At 31.8% G+C, this 23,621-nt stretch overlaps 1 protein-coding gene across 2 annotated transcripts; it reads left to right on the top strand.

Moving 5' to 3' along the window:
• Nucleotides 1–747: 747 nt before the first annotated feature.
• Nucleotides 748–22,940, top strand: LOC143240153 (twisted gastrulation protein homolog 1-like). Of its 2 annotated transcripts, none has more exons than XM_076482121.1 (5): nucleotides 748–1,156; nucleotides 7,689–7,908; nucleotides 14,580–14,780; nucleotides 17,957–18,152; nucleotides 18,372–22,940. In XM_076482121.1, exons 1-5 carry the CDS (start codon nucleotides 1,154–1,156, stop codon nucleotides 18,529–18,531), a joined length of 780 nt encoding a protein of 259 aa, XP_076338236.1. In that variant the 5' UTR covers nucleotides 748–1,153; the 3' UTR covers nucleotides 18,532–22,940. The 2 variants fall into 2 exon arrangements, with proteins under 2 accessions (XP_076338236.1, XP_076338237.1); XM_076482122.1 differs by having other exon boundaries at nucleotides 749–1,072.
• Nucleotides 22,941–23,621: the final 681 nt, after the last annotated feature.

Below are 23,621 nucleotides of genomic sequence, written 5' to 3'. Positions count from 1 at the left end.
TTATGTAATTCCGAATTCGATTTTAACAAGAAGGTTGATAAAACGTTTGATTTTATTGACATTAAAAGTTATCCTCTAAATATAATTAATTCAACTTGCAAAGATGCTGCAAAGACTATATGCCTTCTTTCAAGGTTATCATTTCAAATTAGGGAAAGCTAGTGCAGGTATTGTATTCTCAAGACAGCTCGTAGAGGTTTGGGGTTTGTTTGGAATAGCACAAAGCTACACAATGAACCATATGTGCTCTGCCCACCACAGGTATCGAAACCCGGTTTTTAGCGGTGTAAGCTTGCAACCATACCTCTGTGTCACTAGGAGCTGGCTAGAATGGGTATTAAAACTTTAATTAAAATAAAGTACAGAACAACGTTTCAGATCATCTAAGAAGGTTGAAACGTTGTTTTGTACTTTATTTAAGTATAATTTTAATACCCAAATCACTTGTCTTGAGAATACATTTTTATTTTAAGTGGGTTTCTCGTCATCACGTAGTGCAGGTATTCATCAAGTAAGCAAGATTATTATTAATGGTAGTTAGTTTTCTGCAATATTGTGCATCAATGATTTAATATAAAATTTATTCGAAATCCAGCAAATCTTTAGTTGACATGAAATTCGATAATATTGCATCCATTAATTTCTCCTGTATTTTCTATATATAATCTGTATTATTTCAAGAGATACACTACAAGTAATAAGGAAACAACTATATTTCAATGTAATAAAGGTTCGTTTGTATAACTTCACACAAGTTTAAATTTGTGAACTTAGCAATGGAACAGTTATATTCCCGTGACATGCCGATTGTTTTTGTTATCAAAGTTGAAGAGAATATTGTTTTAAAAAATTAATTCACATATATCACAGTGAGATTGCTGAATTTGAACTCCTTTAGAACTATTTTTATTTTTCATTTATAATTTTACAATGGTATGGTCGTATTCATGGATGTGGATATCGATTATCTACCCTAGTAATTTGGATTGGAGTAAAATAACTTCATAAAGAAAGAAAATTTAAAAGTTGTATTGGTTTTAATGCCAGTCATCATACATAGTAATACTAATAGGTAAGTTTGAACAGTGTCACGTTTTACAGTTGTTTCATATACTTTGGCTTTGTTTTCGTACAGTTCACCTAGTAAATTGAAATGGTAAGTTTAGAGATAGACCTTATTCATTGTAAATTTTTCCAATATGAAGACTGTCGCGATGCTAATTTTCACAGTTTCTTGCAAATTTTGTATACAAACTGTTTTCTATGAAAGAAATAAGATACTAAGGTATTGTGGTTAGCTGCCTGGCCAAGTGAATTATTTATTCAAATAATGTAAGTCAAGTGTAATAAAATGTGAATTCTTAACGAAAGTAAAGAAATTAGTAAAGTGAATAATATTTAAGTTTTTTCGGTCCTCTTGTGTCTTATATCAGAGCAGTCAGTTTAAACTTCTTAAATTTAGAATTCTTTCATTTTATCCCTTGTGACCTTTGTTAACTAATCTGATTTTGTTACTTCCAGCCTCACTTTTTTAAATATGTAGAACATGTCCATCTTGAATACTTAAAACTCTTCCACAACTGATCAGTATGTCTAATTATGATATTTAAGTTGTCAAATTAACAAGAGATAGTTCTTGTTATACTTTTCAAAATAGTCTCTTCTGAAACTTACTACCAAAATCTCATGATTTCTCATCTACATGTATAGTAAAACATCAGATTTAATTGAGCAGTATTGCTTGCTTCTAAATATTTCTTAGTCTCTGACCTCTCAACCATTTCTATATTAGTAGAATAAATCTAAAATAATATTGTTGTCTGATCAACTGGATAAAAAAGTGATCATAAACAGTTTTTAAAAACCTGTCTCCCTCATGATTTGACTATCATTTTCTCATTTATCATGCTTAAAATTAAAATCCTCTTTAATAGTTGGAATTGTAACTCTCTAATTTCTCATTACTTTTATCAGTTTCATCTGCTCGTCTATAACAAATTCCCGAATAATGTTTTCCCCTTTTAATATTATGATTACTGAGGGAAACCCAAATAGATTCAATCTTTTTGGTATTATCTTCAATATACTTTAACAGGATGTAACTCATATTTCGTATACAGAGCCACTCCTCCCTCTCTTTTTAGCATTATTCCTATTAAATAACCTATAAACCTGTATTTTAAAGAGATTTCTATATTCACAATTGTGTCTGCAGCTAACCAAGTTATTTCTATTATATCAAAATTATCCATTTTAACTAGTGCTTTAAAATCACCTTTCTTATTTTGTATTCATTTGACATTACAACAGGAAACATTTAATGCACACTTCAACTACTTCTGTACTTTGTTCTTGCACAATACTCTTTTCTGCATCTTGTTTTTCAATATTTAGCATACCCTGGCATCATCAGTATCTCGTCTTAGTTTAAAGCTACCCTTGCAATAACAAATTAGTGTATTTATTTTTTAGCATTTCAATTGGCTTTTATGTTTTGTAATTTACAAGCTTAGTTTACAAACATTAACTGCATTACTGAATGATAAAAATGAGCTTTATTTGTACAAAGTAACTTAGTATGAGTGGTAGCTACTACAACTCCAAATACTTTGCTCAAAAACAAATGACACTGATTGGTTCACTCTAGCCAGTAAGAACAAACTTTTGTAATTGTCCCTTGTCTATTTTCTTTATGCTTCACTGACATTCTGTTTATAATTTACCCTTAAAGTTAGTAGAAAACCTAACATTAAATCCTTAGAACTTTCATTGAGACATTCTGCTCTCTCTATCTAACATCTAAATTACAAAAGTAAAAATATAGGTTATAAAAATATTGAGGTGAGAATACAATGTATTTAGCCTGTTTTATAACTTACTAGTAATGTAAATTGCAAATAAAGTCAAGCTACACATAGTAAGCCTAATTTAACATTGATAAAACTTATACTACCAAGCTGTAACTTAATATATACCAATCTTATCAAATCAGTTCTTTATTGTTATTAACCCAGAATTACCACAAACAAGAATCAGATTCATAAACAAACTTAAATGAAATAGTCCAAAAATTTCAAGGGCTTAGTTTTCAGACTTTTTCCTTCTCTTCTGTTATATGTTAAAATAATTTAGAAAGGAGCTGATGATTTAATGTGAAAAAAAAAAAACAGGTGGATTTAAATTTTTACTTTTCTGAAAGGTGAGAGTGCAAGGACAACTTCTTTGAAGGAACAAATTTTCTTGTCCTATAATATTGTTTTGTTGATTACATTTTTAGCAAATAGCTGTTTTAATGTGTTAGGTGATTAAGATGTTTGTATTATATATTTGATAAAAATGAATTAACCTTAAAGTAATGGAATAAGTCCACTTAATTAGAGAAGATTTCACAAGATATTTATCATGAAGTCATTCTAAGTTCTCTGACTTTGAGTACATTTGAGAAATAAAGGAAGAAATAGGAAACAAATGTACCAAAAACATAATGAAACATTCTGTATTCAAACTCACAAACACGTTAAAAAATAAGTTGTGTGTGGGACGAAGAATAATATTTAATAAGAATTGGTTAGAAATTAGGAAAATGTTACTATATATATAAAATTACTTGTACTTTATTTATCAAACTGAAATCTTGAACTTAAGAGAGCTGATTAAAAGATCACACTGGTAATGGTTGTCAAACGAAACCTGAAACACTATTTTCTTTATTTTCTGGAAGAAAAATAGTGACATTTTCAAAACACTCAAGTTTTGTATCTCATTTTAAAACCATTTCAGTTTTTGCATGTGATTCTGTATGTTAACTTCTTAGTCAGAATTTAAGAGATCACAGTATTATGTATCCAATATCTCTGATAGTATACTCTTAGTATGCATGCACCACCTGTGTTACTGAAACATAAGGAATGTCATAACCCCAAGATATCACCTGACTTACCATTGAAGGATGCTACTGTTGACATCCCCTCACACCATTAAAGCCATAATCATTAGAACAGGTGTTATTGCTAAAGAATTACAAATGAACAAAGGCAGCTAGAAGCACATGTTATGTAAAAACAGCACATACTCGGAAGTAACTGATAAAATTTGGATAATGCTACATTAAAATGAAAAAGTATGATTTTGTGGTATGTTTATGTGTCACATTTTTATGAATTTTATATGTTTAATTAGGACCAGTGATTTTTTTTGCATTGAACAAAAAATGTTTTAGAGCAACCATGACTCTCTGTATTTTGTTTTGGTCAAGGCATGGAAATAGCAGTTCAACAAGTTTAACGATCAAAACTGCAGAAATGTTTTTTGTCATTAACAAAGCTTTGGTTGGGGTGACAAAGAAATTCATCTGTGAGAACAATTGTTCACATTCACTGGAAGAAATTGGAATAGTACTCAAAGCATGTTTCAAATGCTTTTTTTCTGGAACCATCTTTTTGATAAATACTGACAAAATCCAAGAATTATATCTCATTCAGCTGAAGTCTTATTGATAATTTTCTGACATCCATCTCACTGAATTTTAAATGAGCATCAACCTTTTTAGGTCACTGTTTTTCAAGCAACCATTTAAAATATGCTATATTGTCATCTTCACTATCAAGCAACATATTTTACCAAACAACTGAAACTGATTGGATATTAGATGCCACCCATCAAGGACTTAAAATTTGGCTAGTTTTTAAAAGTTGAATCTCTGGCAAGTTCATGCACACTTTCAGTTTACTGTTATTTTTAGCCAAAACATGATACAAGAAGTAAAGTACATCAGTAAACTCTTTAAATAAGTTGATTCCTGAGACTAATGTTACAGTGTTTTTGGCCAAAATTTCTAATCTGTGATTATCACAGTGCCTCACAGTTACAGAAGGAAATGTGTCTTTCATCAGTTTCTTTACTCCACTTTTACTCTCCAACAGGGGTGTAGGTTTTTTTACACCTGATGGGGGGGATGATTTTTGCAACCACTTATGTGGACTGTTCAATATGCAAATTGGTAATTCTGATTACGTGAACCTGAAAGCTGTAAACATGCAGTCACAGAGTAATCTTGTTGCCACGGTACTTGCATGTATACTTAGGCCTACTGACTGATACATACGAACTATCGCTTAGATCGAAAAGCTTAAAAGCATTAAAGATTAAATATTAAAGATGTACATTTTGGCTACTGAAAAAGCCTACATCTAGGCCTAATTATGTAATTCAATCGGTAAGAATACGAGAATCATAAGAGCAAACACACAATTTGTAGGTCTGTGATGCAATAAAACAATTTAACAGACCGAACTGTAGGGGGGGATGATTGTGTGCACCATACCCTTCACATAAAATGAAGGGAGATGATGCCATACCCCCCATCCACCCAGGATTTACACCCCTGCTCTCCAACATTACATCTTCACCATCACATGCCACACAAAGTAAATCATTTTTCAGGTAGTCTTCCTTCATTCCTTAAGACTGCAGACAGTTAAGTGAAGAATTAAAAATTCCATTTGCAGTAACATTTTCAAGTTTGATCAAGACTCGTTAGTTATCAGTGAAATTGTTTTCGATGTAGTAACAATATTAATTAGTATTTTTTAATTTCTTTACTAATATGATTCTTTGTGTTAATACATGCATTCTGTGAGTGAAGGATATGGCTCTTATCATTTCCATTTAGTTCTTATAAATCTATTTCAGATTCAAAATTATGAAATGGTTGGTTTTATTTTGCTACCATATATGCTGTGTGAAACATTCTTCCATTAATCACTTTTTGTGAGATAATGGTTTCAAACACACTTTCAGTGGTCTTTTTCTTAGTTTCAACCAACAATTTTACTGCAGATTTATGAACTGAAACTTTGTTGTGATTTAAAAGTTTTTTTTCTTTTCAAAGACAGCAAGCAGCTGCTGCTGTCAACTTTCATCAAAACATTGTTCACTCTTTAGAAACTTTCATTCCTGCCTTTGTTTCCACTCCAGAAATTCTAATTTAATGGCAAAATGTACAGCCAAGTTTCTTATTTCTAATCTTCAGTTCATTGTACTTTTTGCAAAAATTATTTTTTGATCGGCAGTCCAGCTGCCAGACCAGTTGTCATGAGGTAGCTTATTGACATGAATGAACCAGTAACAGAAACTGTTACTTATATTGGTAATGTTTAATAATTTAGGCATGGAATAATTTGTCATTTTTTTAAACATTTGTCCAAAATCTTTTTTTTTATCACTTATTCTAGCTTTATTATTCACAGGAAGTAAAAAGATACTTGTAATTTGTTTAATTTTTATGTTGGGATGTTTTCTCAAGACACAATAAAAATGATGTACACTCCCAGTCATGATAAAATCAAAGCACATTAGAAGAGAAAACATACTCACTCAAACTGGCATCACAACCTCAAATGAGCATGTTTGACCAAAATAACTTGTACCAGAGACTTGCACACATTGGTATGTTTTTGTCTTGGTTGAGAAGGTGCCATGTGATTAACGACACAAATCATTTTTGTCACTTTTTGACCTCTTTGAGTAAATATACAGTCCAGACCTGTATACCTCTTAACTTGGTTTGTGGTTACCTGTTTCCAATCCAAAGTGGTCTCTTTTAACCAAGTATTGCATCCACCCAGACTGGCTTTTACCTACTTTTACCCATTTGAAACCTGTCAATTAAATTGAAGCCATTACTATATCTCGACTGATAGTGGCCATGTCTTGTAGGTGTTAAAGTCAGGTGACCATTGATGCTCCCTATTTAAGGCACAATAATCCTACCTGATGCTTCACACTTCATGCTACTCTGATGATAACACAATCACACACAAATAAACAAATATGTTTTTACATTCATTTAAACTTTATTATTAATAACACTTCGGGTTTTGTGTGTCTTTGATTTTCTCGTGAACAAAAGATGGTTTAAAGGGAGCAAATACACAGATTCATTTATTTTACTCTTTCAGTTTTTGTCATCTTTCCCTCATTTTTGCAGTAAGAAAAAAATGGTGCTTGTATACAGTACTAGTGTGTACCACCTGAATAAAAGTCCTTGATTAGGACAGACTAATAACAACGTATATTGTCATATCTAAGGGATTTGTTGAAAAGCAAATGTGCCTTTCTGTGCTATTTTACATACATTGAAATTAAATAGGTACATAGAAAGATCCTGGTAATGTTTGAATAAAAAAACTATTACTTCATCCACTGAAATTAGGTGATGCACATATAGCATAAATCTGTAATTCTTCACATTATTTAACTTAGGTGAATATTTCTACAGGTGCATAGCTACCTAGAAAGTGAATTGAAAATTGATTAGTAATATGAAAAATCCTAAAGAAGAAAAATTACTATTTGTACCAGAGTTATTTAGAAATGATTTTTGTCTATTGTTGTAATGATGATGTGGGAATTTGGGAAAATAATGAGTGATCTATTTAACAGTCAGGAGATGCTTATTTAAGTAAAATAATGTAATTTATAAAATATTACCGTTAAAACATCATTTAAAATCATATATATGTATATATATAAAAATATGTAAATGTTTCAAAACTGTTTTTGGTGGCTTTGTATGATTTTGATCTTTCCACAAGATCCCTGAAAAATATTAAGTATTGGATTTTTTTGAGCCTATAACATTTTTTAAGATGGTCTTTTTTCATTTTTGTTCTTAATTCTTTCTCTAGGTGGCCATCATGGAGAGAGGAGCTTTTTTTTTCTTGATTGCTTTCTGCTTTATTAGCTTATTGTCAGTTTCTCAACAGTGCAATGAAGCAGTGTGTGGATCAGTTGTAAGCAAGTGTATGCTAACTCAGTCCTGTAAGTGTGAGAAGGGAAATTCAACTTGCAATCGGAATTGTTTCCTGTGTCTAGATGATTTGTATATAGAATGTTGCTCCTGTGTTGGTAAGTACACATCAAAGTCTTTTAGAAAGTTCTGCAGAGGGAAGACATTGTGAAAGAATATTATTCACAGCAAAGCATTTGCTTGTATATTTTTTGTTATTCTGAAATTACATAATTTTTAAGATAGCACATAATAAATGGATGAATCATTTCAGAATATTGTTTTTGGTTAACATTCTCATTGTATTTCTCTCAGTCAAGTCACAATGTTATCTTTTCAAATGTAGTTGCTGTGGGTTCTACATTGTTCTTGGTTTTATATTTTAGTTTGTGTAGTATGAAAACAAAGTTCATCTATATTTTAGGTAAAAGATTCTTCTAAAATATACCTCTTAGATACAGGATTTATTCTTAAACTTACACCATATTAGAGGAAGGCTCTTTATAATTATTAATTTTTCATTTGGTTTCTTCCCATTTAAGAGGTAGGTTTAACATGATTTTAGATTTATTATTAATGTTTTCATGAAGTTGAATTCAATGTGTTTGAAGGTTTTTCTTGTTTAAATTTTTCCACATCAGAACAAAGTTCTTGATGGTTAGAGTATTTGACTCCCACTCTGTGAGTCATGGGTTTGAATCCCCATCACCAAATGTGTCTGATCTTTCAGCTGTGGGATGTTAAAATTTGACAGTTAATCCCACTATTCATTAATAAAATAATTGCCCAAGAGTTGATGGTGGGTGATATTGACTGTCTTCCTTCTTTCTAGTGCATAGTGTTAGATTAGGGAGGGCGAGCACATATAACCCTCAAGTAATTTTCAACAAAATGAGAAGAAAGAAAAAGCAAAGCCCTCTGTGGTTGTTTCCTTTCTTTTCAGTTTTTTTATGTAATGTTTGGTTTCATGTGACTATAGGTTTTATACTTTAACACAAAAGTGAGATTCATCTAACTGGAAACACATTCCATTTTACATTGAAGCTAGATTCTGTGAAGTTCATAGGAAACTCAGTCTGTAAGTTTCTTTGTCATTGTTGTAGTAATGATAACAACAAAAAATAAATTTGCTAGCATGCATAAAACTTTGGTATGCTATTGTTACTCTGAAATTTTAAGTCTGTAAGCCTGTTAAGGCAGACAGGACAGAAATGCATACTTATGGAATCACTATGAGCAGTCATATTGGTTTAGGCACATACTTTATTTCTGTGCACTAGAAAATTAAGCCTTGATTCTAAATAATTTTGACTTTTGGATATAAAATATAAACATTTGTGAAAAGTTGTAGAAGTGATAAAAGTGCATCTGATAATACATTTAGTGATATGGTTAAGGTTATATTCTGGAAAAAAAATGCACTGCAGAAAGTAGGTTTAGTTTAAAGCATGATATATACACTACTGGTCAAAATCTTAAGGCCAATGAACATAAAGAAAAAATCTGCATTTTGCATTGTTAGACTGAACCACTTATTTGAGTAGAGCTTCAAAAGATGAAAATAAGAAAAGGGAAAATAAAAATAAAAAACCTTTTAAGCATTTAATAAAGAAAATATGAACGCTATGAAATTAGCCTAAATACTAGCTGGTCAAAAGTTTAAGACCATACTAAAAAGAAGACTTAAACAGGGTAGGAAATGCCCAACAAGAGGTCTCAATAGTGGGTTGCATGGCCGTCATTGTGAATAACTTCAAACATTTGCTTTGGCATGGTCGATATAAGCATTTGCAGAAGGCTTCACGAAGATCATGCACTATTAGGAATTGACATCCATTTCTATAGACTTCCCTTGCCATCCACCCCCAAACATTTTCAGTGGGGTTCAATTCAGGCGAACACGCTGGATGGTCCAAAAGAATCACGTTATTCTCCATGAAAAAGTCCTTTGTCCTGTGGGTATTGTGGATTGCAGTGTTGTCCTGCTGAAAGATCTAGTCATTTCCACACAAGCAAGGGCCTTCAGTCAATAAGCATGCTCTCTCCAACATGCCAGTGTAGCGAGCTGCTGTTTGATGCCCCTGTTTAACCTGAAGGTCCATTGTTCCATGGAAAGAGAAAGCACCCCAGATCATGATGGAACCTCCTCCACTGTGTTGTGTAGAAAATGTCTCCGGTGGGATATTCTTATCGTGCCAGTAACATTGAAAGCCATCTGGACAATCCAGATTAAATTTTTCCTCATCAGTGAACAAAACCTTTATCCACTTTTCTATGTCTTATGTTTGGTGCTTCTCAGCAAAGTTTAACCAAGCTGTTTTATTTGTGTGGAAGGAAGTGTGGCCTTTGAAGACATTTACGGTTTTTAAAGCCTTTTTCTCGTAGATGCTATCTTATTCTTCTTGAACTGCATTTTGTGTCCGTAAGAGCCTTAATCCGGTTCGACGATTGGCCAGTGTCTTGCTGGAAAACCCGTTGAATCCTCCTCCTCAACACCAGTGAAATGTTCTTGGGCTGACCTCTTGAAATTCTTATTCCGTATCCAACAGCAGTTTTACTACGCTCAATCTTACTAGTGATGGCACATTGAGAGAGACCTTGCTTTTGCAACTCGACAATTCTGCCACATTCAAACTCTGTCAACTTTTTAGCCTTTGCCATGTTTTTACCCAATGTAACACAGGAGATGTCAGTGGGAGATGTTGACAATGCTAACGCTTGAACACAAATGACTAAATTTCTTTACATGTTTACTGATTAATGCTTTGTTTCAGTATAGTCTTAAACTTTTGACCAGCTAGTATTTAGGCTAATTTCATAGTGTTCACATTTTTCCTATTGAATGCCAAAAAGTTTATTTTTGTTTTCCCCTTTCTTATTTTCATCTTTCAAAGCTCTACTCAAATAAGTGGTTGAGTCTAACAATGCAAAATGCATATTTATTCTTTATGTTCATTGGCCTTAGATTTTGGCCATAGTGTATATATATTTTCTGGGTCATGATGCATTCTTGTCCTGTCCCCTCAATGTGGATTCCTGTATGTGGTGAGGGGACCTCCCAGGGAAGGTTCTGTTGTCTGTTTACCTCCTCTGGAATCTAAACATCCACCCATGTATTTGCCGTGCATGGTGACCCACAAAGGGGAGGAGAGGATTCTGGTAGTTGAAGGGTCCAACCCAAACACACCACCTTTGGCCGTGAATTCCTGCAGACGGGCGGCCTTGGGGTGGACCCCTGGGTCAGTCAGCTGGTCCACTCGGGCTAGGGTTAACCAAGTACCAGTGTTGGATGTTCTCAACAGGTGATGTGGACATTATATCTGGTGCTGTTGTTTGAGTATAGTGCTCATGAAACCTTGGCATTGCTGCAGTGTTCTTGTTTGGTGGGTAGGGTCAGTGGGCACTGAAATATTTTTTTTTTATTATGGATCCTCCAAATAAAAACTTAAATAAAATAGTGAAAAAACAGTCCAAAGGTAAACGACCACATCTTGAAGATTCTGAGCAGCAATCTTCAACACTCGTAACACCTGTTGTACCTCATTTTCTAATACCACATTCTCTTACAGAAAAACCTTTTGGGCAGATGTCTCCCTTTTTCATTCAGAAGGGACAAGAGGAACTTGTTGGCTCTCCATAGTCCATAAAGAAGCTTTGATCTGGTGACATTATGGTGGAAACATCCACATCTCAACACACTGAACTCCTCTTGCATTCAAAGGCAATTGGGGATATACCTATTGAGGTTACACTTCATGCTACTTTGAATTCATCACAAAAAGTTATTGTTGACCAGGGTTTGAAGAACATCCATGAGTCAGAGATTCTCACTGGCTTCTCCATCCAAGGTGTTTCTGCAGTGAGATGCATCTCCACTCTCAAAGATGGAATTATGATGCCAACCAATTTCTTCATTCTGACTATGACATCACCACATCCACCTGCCACCATTAAGGCAGGTTATTTTAATTCCAGGGTATGGCCATGCATTCCAAACGCTCTCTGACGTTTCCAGTGTCAGCAGTTCGGTCACTTGAAGACATCGTGTTGTGGTTCCTTGATGTGTGCTCATTGCTGTGGCAAGGACCACAATATCTATCAGTGTGAAATGGATTCTGAATGTCAATTGCAATGACTTTCACCTGTCCAACTTTCGTTCTTGCCTAAATGGTTGGAAGAAAAAGGTGCAGCATTTGAAAATGATTCATAACATTACTTACCCTGAGGCTCAAAAGTTGCTGTCCGATTCATTCCGCTACTACAGTGGGAGTGCAGACGGATCTCTTTGTGCCTCCAAAAGAACTGTTCTCAAAACAAATGAAAAGTCTTTTGACCTATATGGTTAAAAAAGTTGATGAATCGACTTCAACATCCATCTCTGACCCTAACATACATTCCAGCAAACCCCAAGATTCACTTCCTTTGGTACCAGGTACAGGCATTTCCTTGGGTACATCTCTTCTCACCCTAAGATGCAAAACGATCATTTGTTCACATCCTCAGATGCTGGAATCCTTTTCCAACAGAAAAGACCTGCCCAATCGACCCAAGGCAAGATCCATTTCTGTAACCTGCCAATACAGTCATCTTTCGGTGGTTTTCTTTGTACAGAAATGACAGGCTGTGTCATGAATGAGTGCATGGAGGGATGGCACTGTTAGTTGATCAGCATGTGCCCACCCTGTCTTTGCCAATCAACACACGCTTGTAGGACATAGCCATCTGTGTTTCCTTGGATCATATCATCACTGTTTGTTCTCTCTACCTGTTGCCTGGAGAGACTTATGATCATTCAGACCTTGATACTCTCATTGTACAATTGCCATCTCCCTTTTTAATCCTGGGGAACTTTAATGGACGTCATCCCCTCTGGGGAAGTGCTGATATTGATGGAAGGGGTTGCTCTGTAGAGCATATGCTCTCTGATCACAACCTTTCTCTTTCAATAGTGGTTCTTATACTTATTTTCATGCACCTAGTCTGTCCTTTACTGCTGTTGATCTCTCAGTTTGCTCCCCTTCACTATTTTCCTACTTTTCATAGAGAGTTGACAATAATCCACGAGACAATGATCATCTTCCTATAACTTTTAGAGAGACTGGCCATGGTTGATGCCACCTGACCCACGTGCCCTGATGGAAGCTGGATCAAGCAAACTGGCCATCTTTCACTGCTCTCACAGAATTTGATCCTGCCCTCACTAGACAACTGTGTGGCAGCAGTAACTGACAGTATTATACAAGCAGTTGCTCAATGTATTCCTAAAACCTTGACACCTTTTCCACGATATCTTCATTTGTGATGGAATCCTGCCTGCTACATGGCACAGAAGGCTGAAACACGGGCTTGGGATGCTTTTCATAGGTACCCCACGCTTTTATTTGTGCTCTTATTTGATTGAAACTCGACTATGAATCACTGGTCTACGGCTGTGCCAGGACCTCAGCCTTAAAGATGCTGGACCACATTTATTATCAAGGACTTCATCTTTGCACTGGGGCTTTCCACACTTTCCCAGTTCAGAGCTTATACACAGAGTCTCATGAACCTTGTTTGCACCTCCACCATTTGCAACTCTCTTTACTATATGCTTCGAAACTTTGTTCCTTACTAAAGCATCCCACCTAGAGGTGTGTTTTCCTTTGTCGGTGGGCCATACTTTTTCAGAACAGATGATCTGCCATTGCTCCTTTTGGCCTTCATATCCAGGCTCATTTCGATGAATTGGGTCTGTCCTTGGATTACATTGCTCTATCCACTGGTCAGCCCATCCCACCATGGCTTATTACAGTCCCCAAATGTGACCTATCCTTAAGTCATCTGAAAAGCACACACTCTCGATTGGAAATCCGTAATGTTAGACAGTATTATTAGCAACAATGACTGTCCACCTTAGTGATGTTTTTAGTTTTTTAAAGGCCATTAATCTTTTTGATGCTATTTAAGTTTTTTAAATTTATACATTAGACCTTTTTTAATGTGATTCCCTTTTAAAAATCAAATCACATCTAGTTTGATTCGAAATTAGAAAATAGCTGTAATGTTAAATAACTTGAAACCAGGACTGGAAAGGCCAACTTCAGGTGACTGACAGTGGTTTTTGTACTTACCTGTTAGTCTTCCTGGTGAGTTATGATAATTACAATTATGTTACAGAAAATCCTTTATAATTTGTATCACTAGAGTTTTTCTCTTGATGCTGTAGACTAGATGTAAACAATGGTTTTATGCTATTTATGTTTTTTTATACTTTTTTTGTTTTACTTTTATTTCCTTTTATGAATTATAATAATTTTACTTTAATTTTAGCTTTTTGCTGGATGTTTGGTGCAGATAACCTAGTTGCTTTGTTGCCATAAAACACCAAACTAACCAACCAAATAAAATGTTTTGAGTATTTAGAGTCATAAAAATGTTTGTGGCATCTTCTTCAACAAACAATAAAGAAAGAGCTTGTCTTGTAAAGGAGTTTGTTTCACATCAGTAGATGTATACTTTTTATCTTGCAGTGATTTATATCACTTTGTAGGAAGAGTTAAAAAAGATAGTGCAGTGAATTTTATAACCTGTGTTACTGAAGGCTGTACTCTTCATTTTTATTGTAATAAGTCATATAAAAGTTGATTTTGTTAAGTGATTTTATCTTTGATATTGAGTTATTTTGTAAAATGTAGAAAATGGTTTCATGAATTCCATGAAATAATATAATGAAATTACAAATTCTAATATTTAATACTATGAAAACAAGCAAAGCATTATTTTAATGATGGTTATTTTTCCATGTTTTCAGGGCTGTGTCCCAAGACAAGTGACACAGACACAGACATGAGCAAAAAGTCTCATGTAGAAGATCTTTCTGAACCAATTCCAGTACTTTTTACAGTCTTAACTGAAAAAGAAGATCACAAGTTTCGGTGGATTTCTTACACATTCCCAGCCCACTTATCATTCATTACTGCAGCTGAAACAAATAACATCAAGGTTTCTTCTGGCAAGTTACATCACTTATTTTAAATAATATTATGTACAAAAACACCAAAAAATTAGTAAGACATGACAGTTTTATGGGTTGGCTTCTTCTTTACTTGTGTTTGACTCAGATTAATAATTTGTTATACTTGTGTGTGTGTGTGTGTTATATATTTTGTGTTGCACTGATTCCAGTGTTGTTGTTTTCTTATACTCAGATTTTTTGTGTATATGTGTTTGTTTTTGTATGAAAGATTCTTAGCCAAGTGATATTATGTTCCATTTCAGTGAAAACAATCATGACCTTCAATGCACAATAATAATAATTAGATTACATTTGATACAACTATATTTCATAATGGTTACAGCACTTAGAATATGTCTCTTTACTCAGGTATCTCTGTGTGCAGAAATATTCTTGGAAATCTTTAATCGTAGTTTTAATCATTTATAATTAAAGTGATACATAAGAGATAAGATATGTAAGAGCTGTGATTCAAACAACTAAGGGCTGCCACAACATGTAATTGCATTATATTGAAGTTTATTTCTTTGTACATGGTGATCTGAATGTTGGGTAACTATATGTAAGTATCGAAACCTTATAAATACCAGTGTAAAGCAATAATAATTTTATATTGGTGTGTGCTGATTTTATTTTGAAAAGTTTTGATAATTTTTCTTTAACTGGTTTCTGTAAGGGTGTGTTTGATTAAAAGGTATGTTTATCTTGGTTTAGTATTTTATTTAATGTCAGTGAGGCTGCTCTTTCTTTCATTATATTACGTTGGTGTGGCTACAAGCTATCACAAATTCTACCTCTGAAATATATATTAAAAAAACAGCATAAAAAACAATCACACAATAAATGAGTACCATATCATTTGTATTGATAGCAATGAATATAATAATTTTTATTGCAAAAATCAGATTGTTGTGGAAACACAATTGTTCAAATAATAGTAGGCCTATTGTAGTTTAAGCATTAGGCCTAATACATAAATTTAATGTAAGGCTTAGCTGAAATAATACTTGAAAAATTGTATTTTGCTTTTAACTACAACTCAGTGTCATAAAACTTCTGAATTAAACTATTTTGCTGTTACACTACACAAGTTATCAAAAGAGTAAAGAACAAAAAACAAATCTTTCCTATAAAGGAACATGAATATTGGGCATTCAACATGAAAATCACTAATTATAAAAGGCTTATTGAGTTATTCCCTCTGACACTGTTGAGAGTGCTTTCACACTCCTTTTTGAGAAATGTTTTTAGTTAGTAATTTGAAATTTCTTAAGTCCTATATGGATGTTAGAAATCATATCTTGCAATTACATATCTTTGGAAGATGAAGTATTTTGGAGATTTAAAGTTGCTAATTCAAGAATGCCAGACAGTTGAGATGTTATTCAGACTTGGTGTAATTAAGTTATACATGTCATTACTGAAGTTTCACACTTATCCAAGTTACAATAAATATATCAATGTACATAAAGTGTTGGCAAATAAATTGGAATTAATATTTCTTTGATATTTTTAAATGAAAAGTAATATTTTACATGATTTGTAATAATTTAATTAAAATGTGACATTAAATGTAAGAAACTAATATTTAAACACCAAAAATAAATACTACATGTGGAATACATAATATCCTACGAGTTACACTGCCAGGTGATATATTTGTTTGCTTTTTGTATGCAATATAATATTCTTAAGTTATTGCTATTTAATAGCACTTGTTGTATATGTTACTTTCTTACATATGACATATAATGTTATCTTGTTTGTTACTATGTAGTGGCACAGTGTTATGAAGTTATGTTATTATTGTGTATATGCTATGTAGTTTTGGACATTATCAAACCACTACCATATTTAGTAAATATGTAGTTTGTTTTCTGGGTGCAACCCCACTCTTAAGTGTAAGTATATTACCAAAGTAGTACATTGTTAATTTTATATATACATATAGGTGGAAGAATTTTAAAAAGACAAACTTGCTTGTTACAGCAGAAAATGCAATTATATTGCACAAGTTGCCTGTCATTTGGTTACCTTATTTGCTGAGATATCAGTGGGGCAGATGAGTGCCTTTTTTTTTCTTTAATAGTAGATTCAGGTATACACCTAATTTATTAGTCATTATTTTTATCTTTTTAAACATTAACTTTTGGCTTCACTCTTCGTAATGTCTTGCTACTTGACACTAACACGTATAGCATCTTAAGTGTCACACTTTTATGAAGCTATGTTGTCAGAGCTCTCTAATGAGTTGTCACTGGTCACAAGAGTATTCTATGGATAGTTGTGGAAAGTTCATATATGTGGCTATTCTGATGTTATGTTATTCAATGAACATTGAATGTATGACAGTACTTGAAACTGGCATTTTGTATTTATGTGGTCCTCAGATAAAATATACAGTTATTTCTTTCACTGACAGTGTTGGATGGAATTTTTAGCATATCTGGTTTCATTATTTTTAATTTCAACGTTTATTATAATTTTATTGTAAAGAATGTTTTGCATTGTTAACATAATATATGTATTTTGGACTAAAATATCATAAGCTGGCTGAAACCCATGAGGTATTAGTAAACCTATGGCCAAAAATAACATTAACAGCTAACATACCTAATTGGTAAAACAGTGCATGCTGATCTTTACAAGTAAGAATATAAGTAAAAAATAATTAATTAGCTGTATTCATTACAAAGTTAATTTTTAGTTTTGTTATAAGCAGATATTTTGCTCTAATTGGAAGTAAATGTTAATTTCAATTATTAACATCTGTAGGTAGCATTCTTCTAAATATTTCATGAAATAACCACTTGGTATGTTAACTAGTATGTAATTTTGATCTTTGAAACATGAGTAAAAGTGACAAAAGTCCAATGTCTGCTGATTTTTCTAGCAGTAAGTACTTTGAATATTTAATATCCAAAAATGGCCTAGAACACACCAGAGAGCAGAAAGAACCCTCAGCTTCCAGGGAAGCCAAGGGGGCCTCTGGCACCCCATATTTGTAGCTTCATGCTCAGAGTGAATAAAAATCCAGAAATTAATATTTAATGAGGAAGCTATTGAATTGAATAATATATTAAAAAAGTAACAACTGTTGTTGTATTTTTCAATTAATTAAACTCCAGAAGTTGTTAAAAGAGAAATAAAATTGAATGTATACTTTCCAATAGTGTGGGTGGATAATGAGGAAGATTTTGAGGAACAAGAGATAAACTGCACTGTTGCCTACATGTCTCAGTGTACATCATGGAACAAGTGTAAAAACTCTTGTAGGTCCATGGGAGCAGCCAGCTATCGATGGTTCCATGACGGTTGCTGTGAATGCATTGGATCCACTTGCATTAATTATGGCATTAATGAAAGCAGGTAAGCTAGTTTTATAATTATATTTTCCCCTGAGATAAATAAATCAACTATTTGTTTTCAGAATGTGTAAAAAACATTACAGTTTTTAATGTGAAGACTGTCAGTTTTTATAAGTTGTCTTAAAATAGTTGCTTTTGATACATAGCACTTCATTTTTAATAATCCAATGGATTTTCAATATAAATTATTGTCTTGATTTTTTTCAACATTTGTATTTAGATGTTACAAATGTCCTGTTGAGAAGGATGAAGTGAGCAAAGAAGAAAATGAGGTTGTAAAGACACATACAAAAGTGTTTGATGGCCCAGAAGAAAAGCAGTTTGGTAAACTTGAAATAAAAGATACTGGAAAAAAGAATTATGAAGAACTTGAATCATAAGCTCGGTTTGAAATTGGGAAAAGTCAAATGTGTCATACATTAGAAAAAGGCTAACTGAAAATATGTATCTTTTTTTATGAAACATTCTTGTCTGTGAGAGAAGCTTGGTGAAGCAATAACCAACAAGTATTCTGTTGTACTTAAAGATGACACATGGGTTTATTGCTTAACTAGCAAGAACCACAGCAAAAACAAAATGTAACATTTTATATGCGTATAAAATACAAGACTTTAGATATATGACAAGTATATATTAAATGGTGTATATTTATTATACGAAATATATATGTGATAAAATCTTTTCTGTAAACATATATATTTCAACCAAATTTGTTAGATCATTAAAGAAAATCTTTTTCTAACTTGTTCTCCAGCTTAGGGTATAACCTAAGTTTGCAATTGATTTTTTTTCTTTTCTCCTTTCTTTCTGTTGATCAAATTGGCTTAAAGTCTGGTAAAGTGCACATTTTAATTAAATTAACTTTCTGATAAGTATATTTCACCTCTAGGATATGTTTCTTGTTAATAGTTATTGGTGATATCTTTGGTAATTTTGATGATGTATGGTGCTAAGTACAATATATTGATTTTTATGCTCCTCGTACTTAGGGTTCAGTGAGTTTTTTCCCTAATCGTAAGTAATGTAATTGTAGAAATCAACTAATCTCATGATTGTTCAAGTGGCCTCTGTTATTTTAAGCATGGTGCATGTATTGGATGTTTTTTTTTATTGCAATGCTGTGTTTGAATTAATAGGTATCATGTAATTATCATTTTAGGTCAGCCAAAGTAATTCATGTGTTTATGGAAAACCATGTAAAGAAAATTTATAAAAAGTATGTTTGGTAAACAAGTTGTAAAACTTGTATGATGTGCTGGTTTTTTTAAAATGTTTTATCATTCATCTTTTTCCTTTTAATCAATTTCTCGTTTAGAATTTATAAGATTCACTACCCGTATTCTAACAAGGCATGTTTTGAAACTTGTATGTACTTCTTTCATTTGAAAGATTTTATTTTTCTTTAACTTACAAATTTTATTATTAATTGGCATGATTGGTACTTAAATATTTTGTTACTTTGTTTAATTAACAGTTTATATTATTAAATTAAAGTAAGTAAAATTGGATCTAACAAGCCTAGCACTTAAAGGAAGGTGTACAGACAGAAAAGATAGAACAGAAAATAGTGTTAAAACATTGTATTAAAAGATCTTATGTGAGGAATAAGTCCAAACCAAAATGAAGTATTAGCTAAGAAATATATTAAAACTAATATTTCATTTTTCAATTACTTTAAAATGTTATGAATACAGAGGTTTTTTAATGGAATCTTTTTTTATCTTTATTTATTTATTTTTTGCTTAAATGTTTATCATGTTTTTTCTGACTTATGAATTTTGTGAAAGTTTGAATTTCTTTCTTTGTTCAATATTCATGTTGTGACCCTTACACTTAATAATTTCAGATGAGTTTATGCTTTATAGTTTTTATTTAAGTATCTGTTAGCACATTGATATTATAATTCGTGATCCATTTTACTGGTGATATCTCAAAACATTACAACCCATAATTACTATTACTTATACCACTTGAGGCCCATAACTTGCCCTTTAAATCTGGGTATCTCTTAAGGTTGCTTATGCCAAGATAAACATTTTTATGACACTCTAGAGACAAAGATGTGCTATAAAGTGTAACACCTGGGGCTTTGAAAGACGTTGGTTTGACCCATTTTTTTGTTTTAATGTGTTCATGGTTTATGCATCTGTTAAGTTTTTATGTACATAAAACACTCAATTATTACTTAAGCAAATTTACTTAACATATTTTAATTTGTTTATCACACTCTTAAGTATTACTCAATTTGACAAGCTTAACTAGATTTTTTTTTTACCAACTTAATCATTCTTTCTAGATTATTAAAACAGTTATAATGTAGCTGATATACTTAGATATATCATCAGAATGATTTATTAACTATGTACTTATTACTGAAATAATTTGATTTATTTTATTATAATCATGTAGTTTCATTTTGCATCATTTTATTATAATCTTAGTTTGATTGTGCATTTAAGTATTACTTTATTGATCTGGAACCTTTTGTGTAGACTTGGTTTATGAAAAATGGAAGTGTTGTGAGGATTATATAACCTGATTATTGAAGATTTATATGCTAATTTGTTTTATATACTGTAATGTAAACACAAAAAAAGTTAATCTCATCATTGTATTGTTCAAGCATTCTTTTTAAAATAAACAGTATGTTACTGTTTTGTATTAAACTACATTGTAATATAGAATAGAAATCAGTTTAGAATACAAAATTTGAATTGTCTATATTTCTTAAGACACCACACAAAAAATTCATTGAATCTAGTTTTTCCAAACTTTCTTATGGTATGAAAACTGCAGAGGTTGGTTGATGGTAAAGAGAGAGTACTAGTAGTTCATATCTTAAGGATTAATTTTATAGTTTTTCATAACTTATTCTTTATGTGAGGTAATGCGTTCTTCTTAATTTTGTATTTGAGTTTGTATAATTCAAATTTCCCAGTCATCCTGTTCTAAGCCTTCAGGGCCTAAGTTAGCTCAGTCACATTCCATTAGTTCTATATGACAAGAAGGGTGATCTCAAGTATGAAGAAATGAAGGTTATATTTCATGAAACTTGTGTTACTTTTGTTCAGAAACATTTTCTGTTATCACAGAAATAAGGAAAACAAAGATAACATGTTTCACAAATATTTCGTTTATCATGACCATTGTGTTGCTAGCAAATGCATCATTACATTTAAACTGTGGTTGTAATAAATGAAATTATTTTTGCTTTCCTTAATTATGTAATTCTGGAGTTTTACAAAGTACCAATGGCTTCGGGTATTATTTCCCATTATCTTTATATCATCAGGAATTCCATTTATAAAGCCAACAGTACTTATAATATAGGTAGTTATATTCATATTTTATTACAGAGTGTTGTTAATTTGCCTGATTTTAGAGCAACAAAAATAAAATTACACAAGGCATTGAAATAGAGAAAAGTAAAAATTTCCAACAAAGAGTAAATAGGTGCTGAGAAACCAGCCTCACTGACAAATGTATATTATGTGTTAATGGATAGAGATATTAAATTAGCCAATAGAATCAAAGAAAAAGTATTAATGCAGAAGTTAAACTGGTCAACACATGTTTTAAGACACAGAAAAATTGTAATAAAGTGTTGTAATGGATTAAAGTATAAAAAAGAAATTAACTGAAAGACAATGTTAACTTAAGTATTAAGAAGAAATCAGAGATGTTTTATTACCCAACAAGAAGAGGACAGGTGTAGAAAATAAATCTTTCCAGTTTTAAGAGTGAAACTTTAAATAAAATTATATCTTCTTTTGTTTTTATTCATTTTCATAGCATACACATATATAAAATATTTTGCTTATTTAAACAATGGTATTAGTCCTAAATACAAATAAAACAAGTGACTACTTTGAACTTGCACTAGTGATTTAAAAAATTGCATTTAATATTAAAATATCTTTTTCATGTATAGATGCAATAAAATATGCAATTTTTAATTCCTTAAAATAAAAGGCATTTAAATTTTAGCCTAAATTTTAAAAAACTGGAAGGCTTGTCCTCTTAAACCCACTTTTAGTATTCAATCATTGGTGTTTTGAGTGGCTTAGCTACTCAGTTGTGTTCTGAAAGACCTTACAGATAAATACACAAAGTTTTCTATTGTTGTAGCATACATGACTGTAGGTATTTGCTCTAAAATATGAAATACTGCAGAAAAAGAACTAGGTAAAACATAGTAATGCATCTAGTGTACATGGTGTAATAACATATGTATCTAAACAGATTTAAAATATTATTCAAAGTATTTTATGTTTAAACAATAAGGATATATTTAAAGAAAAGGTAACTAAAATTATGATAAGATGCAATATTTGTGTAAATATTTAAAAAGTTTGAAATTTATTATGTGTGATATGTATTGTATTAATATTTTAATATTTAGAAACCTTTGTGGGTATCTGTAATTTCAGTGAAAGACTATTTTAAATTAATTGTATTACTGAAAACGTTTGTGACTAGCATTTTAAACACTTTTAGAGGTAGAAAAGCATATCACAATTTCCATCTAATTTTACACTAGAATATTAATCATACTTGTATGTAGTGAGGTGTGTTATGAAAGTATTTTTTTAGGGTAAATATAATTTTGAAAGAGAAATGTGATAATGATTTGTACATTTAATGATTTTATAAAATGATAAAGACTTAGTTTTAGTACCAATTAAATAAATTAAATAAGCTTTCTGCTTTTCAGTGCAGTAATTACTTGGATAAAATTTGTATCCTGTGAAAAAGAAAGTAAACACTTTGAATATTTTATAATGAAAAATGTGGTATGTATTTTTTCTCAATCATAGTAAAGGAGAGAGAAAATATTTCTATTCTTAAATATAGTTTGAATCAAAACAGCTTACAAGCAAACTAAATTTAATCTCTGTTTGTATATTAATCATCAATAATATTTTTGTTCATCATCATCATCTCAGTCATTCAGTCTTATTTCATTCAAAGTCGCTGTAAAGAACTTATTAGTGCTGCTGCAAAACATAGACAAAAATCTTGTTTTATAGTAGTGGAAAACTTAGTATTTATATGTGCAAAATGCTGTTTTTTTTTAGTTGTTACTGTGTGGCAATAAGTTTAGAACAGCTGTAGAGTGTTGAGTACATTACATTAAAGCAGTTTTGAATATGAAACCCGAGATCTGCGACAACTGCAGACAGTATAACGTTTTAATGGAAGAATATGTATTGTATTAATTTAACATTGTTGTAAGTAGTGTGATGGCACCAAAAATTGATTACATTTGGACAGAGTACATATCAGCAAAATATTCGTACATTCAGATCAAACAGATATGCTTAGATTAGGATTAAATTTCAGAAATGGAATAACCATTATATTTAATGGCATTGGAAACCATAGGTAAACTTGAGGCATCAGGATGATAAAACAAAAGAGAGAGAGAGACCTGTAACAAGTCATACTACAGATGTAAACAAAGTACAGT

Source organism: Tachypleus tridentatus, chromosome 13, assembly GCF_004210375.1.
Source record: "Tachypleus tridentatus isolate NWPU-2018 chromosome 13, ASM421037v1, whole genome shotgun sequence".
NCBI lineage: Eukaryota > Metazoa > Arthropoda > Merostomata > Xiphosura > Limulidae > Tachypleus > Tachypleus tridentatus.
Note: the sequence above shows the minus strand (reverse complement) of the source record. Positions and strands in the feature narration are given on the sequence as shown.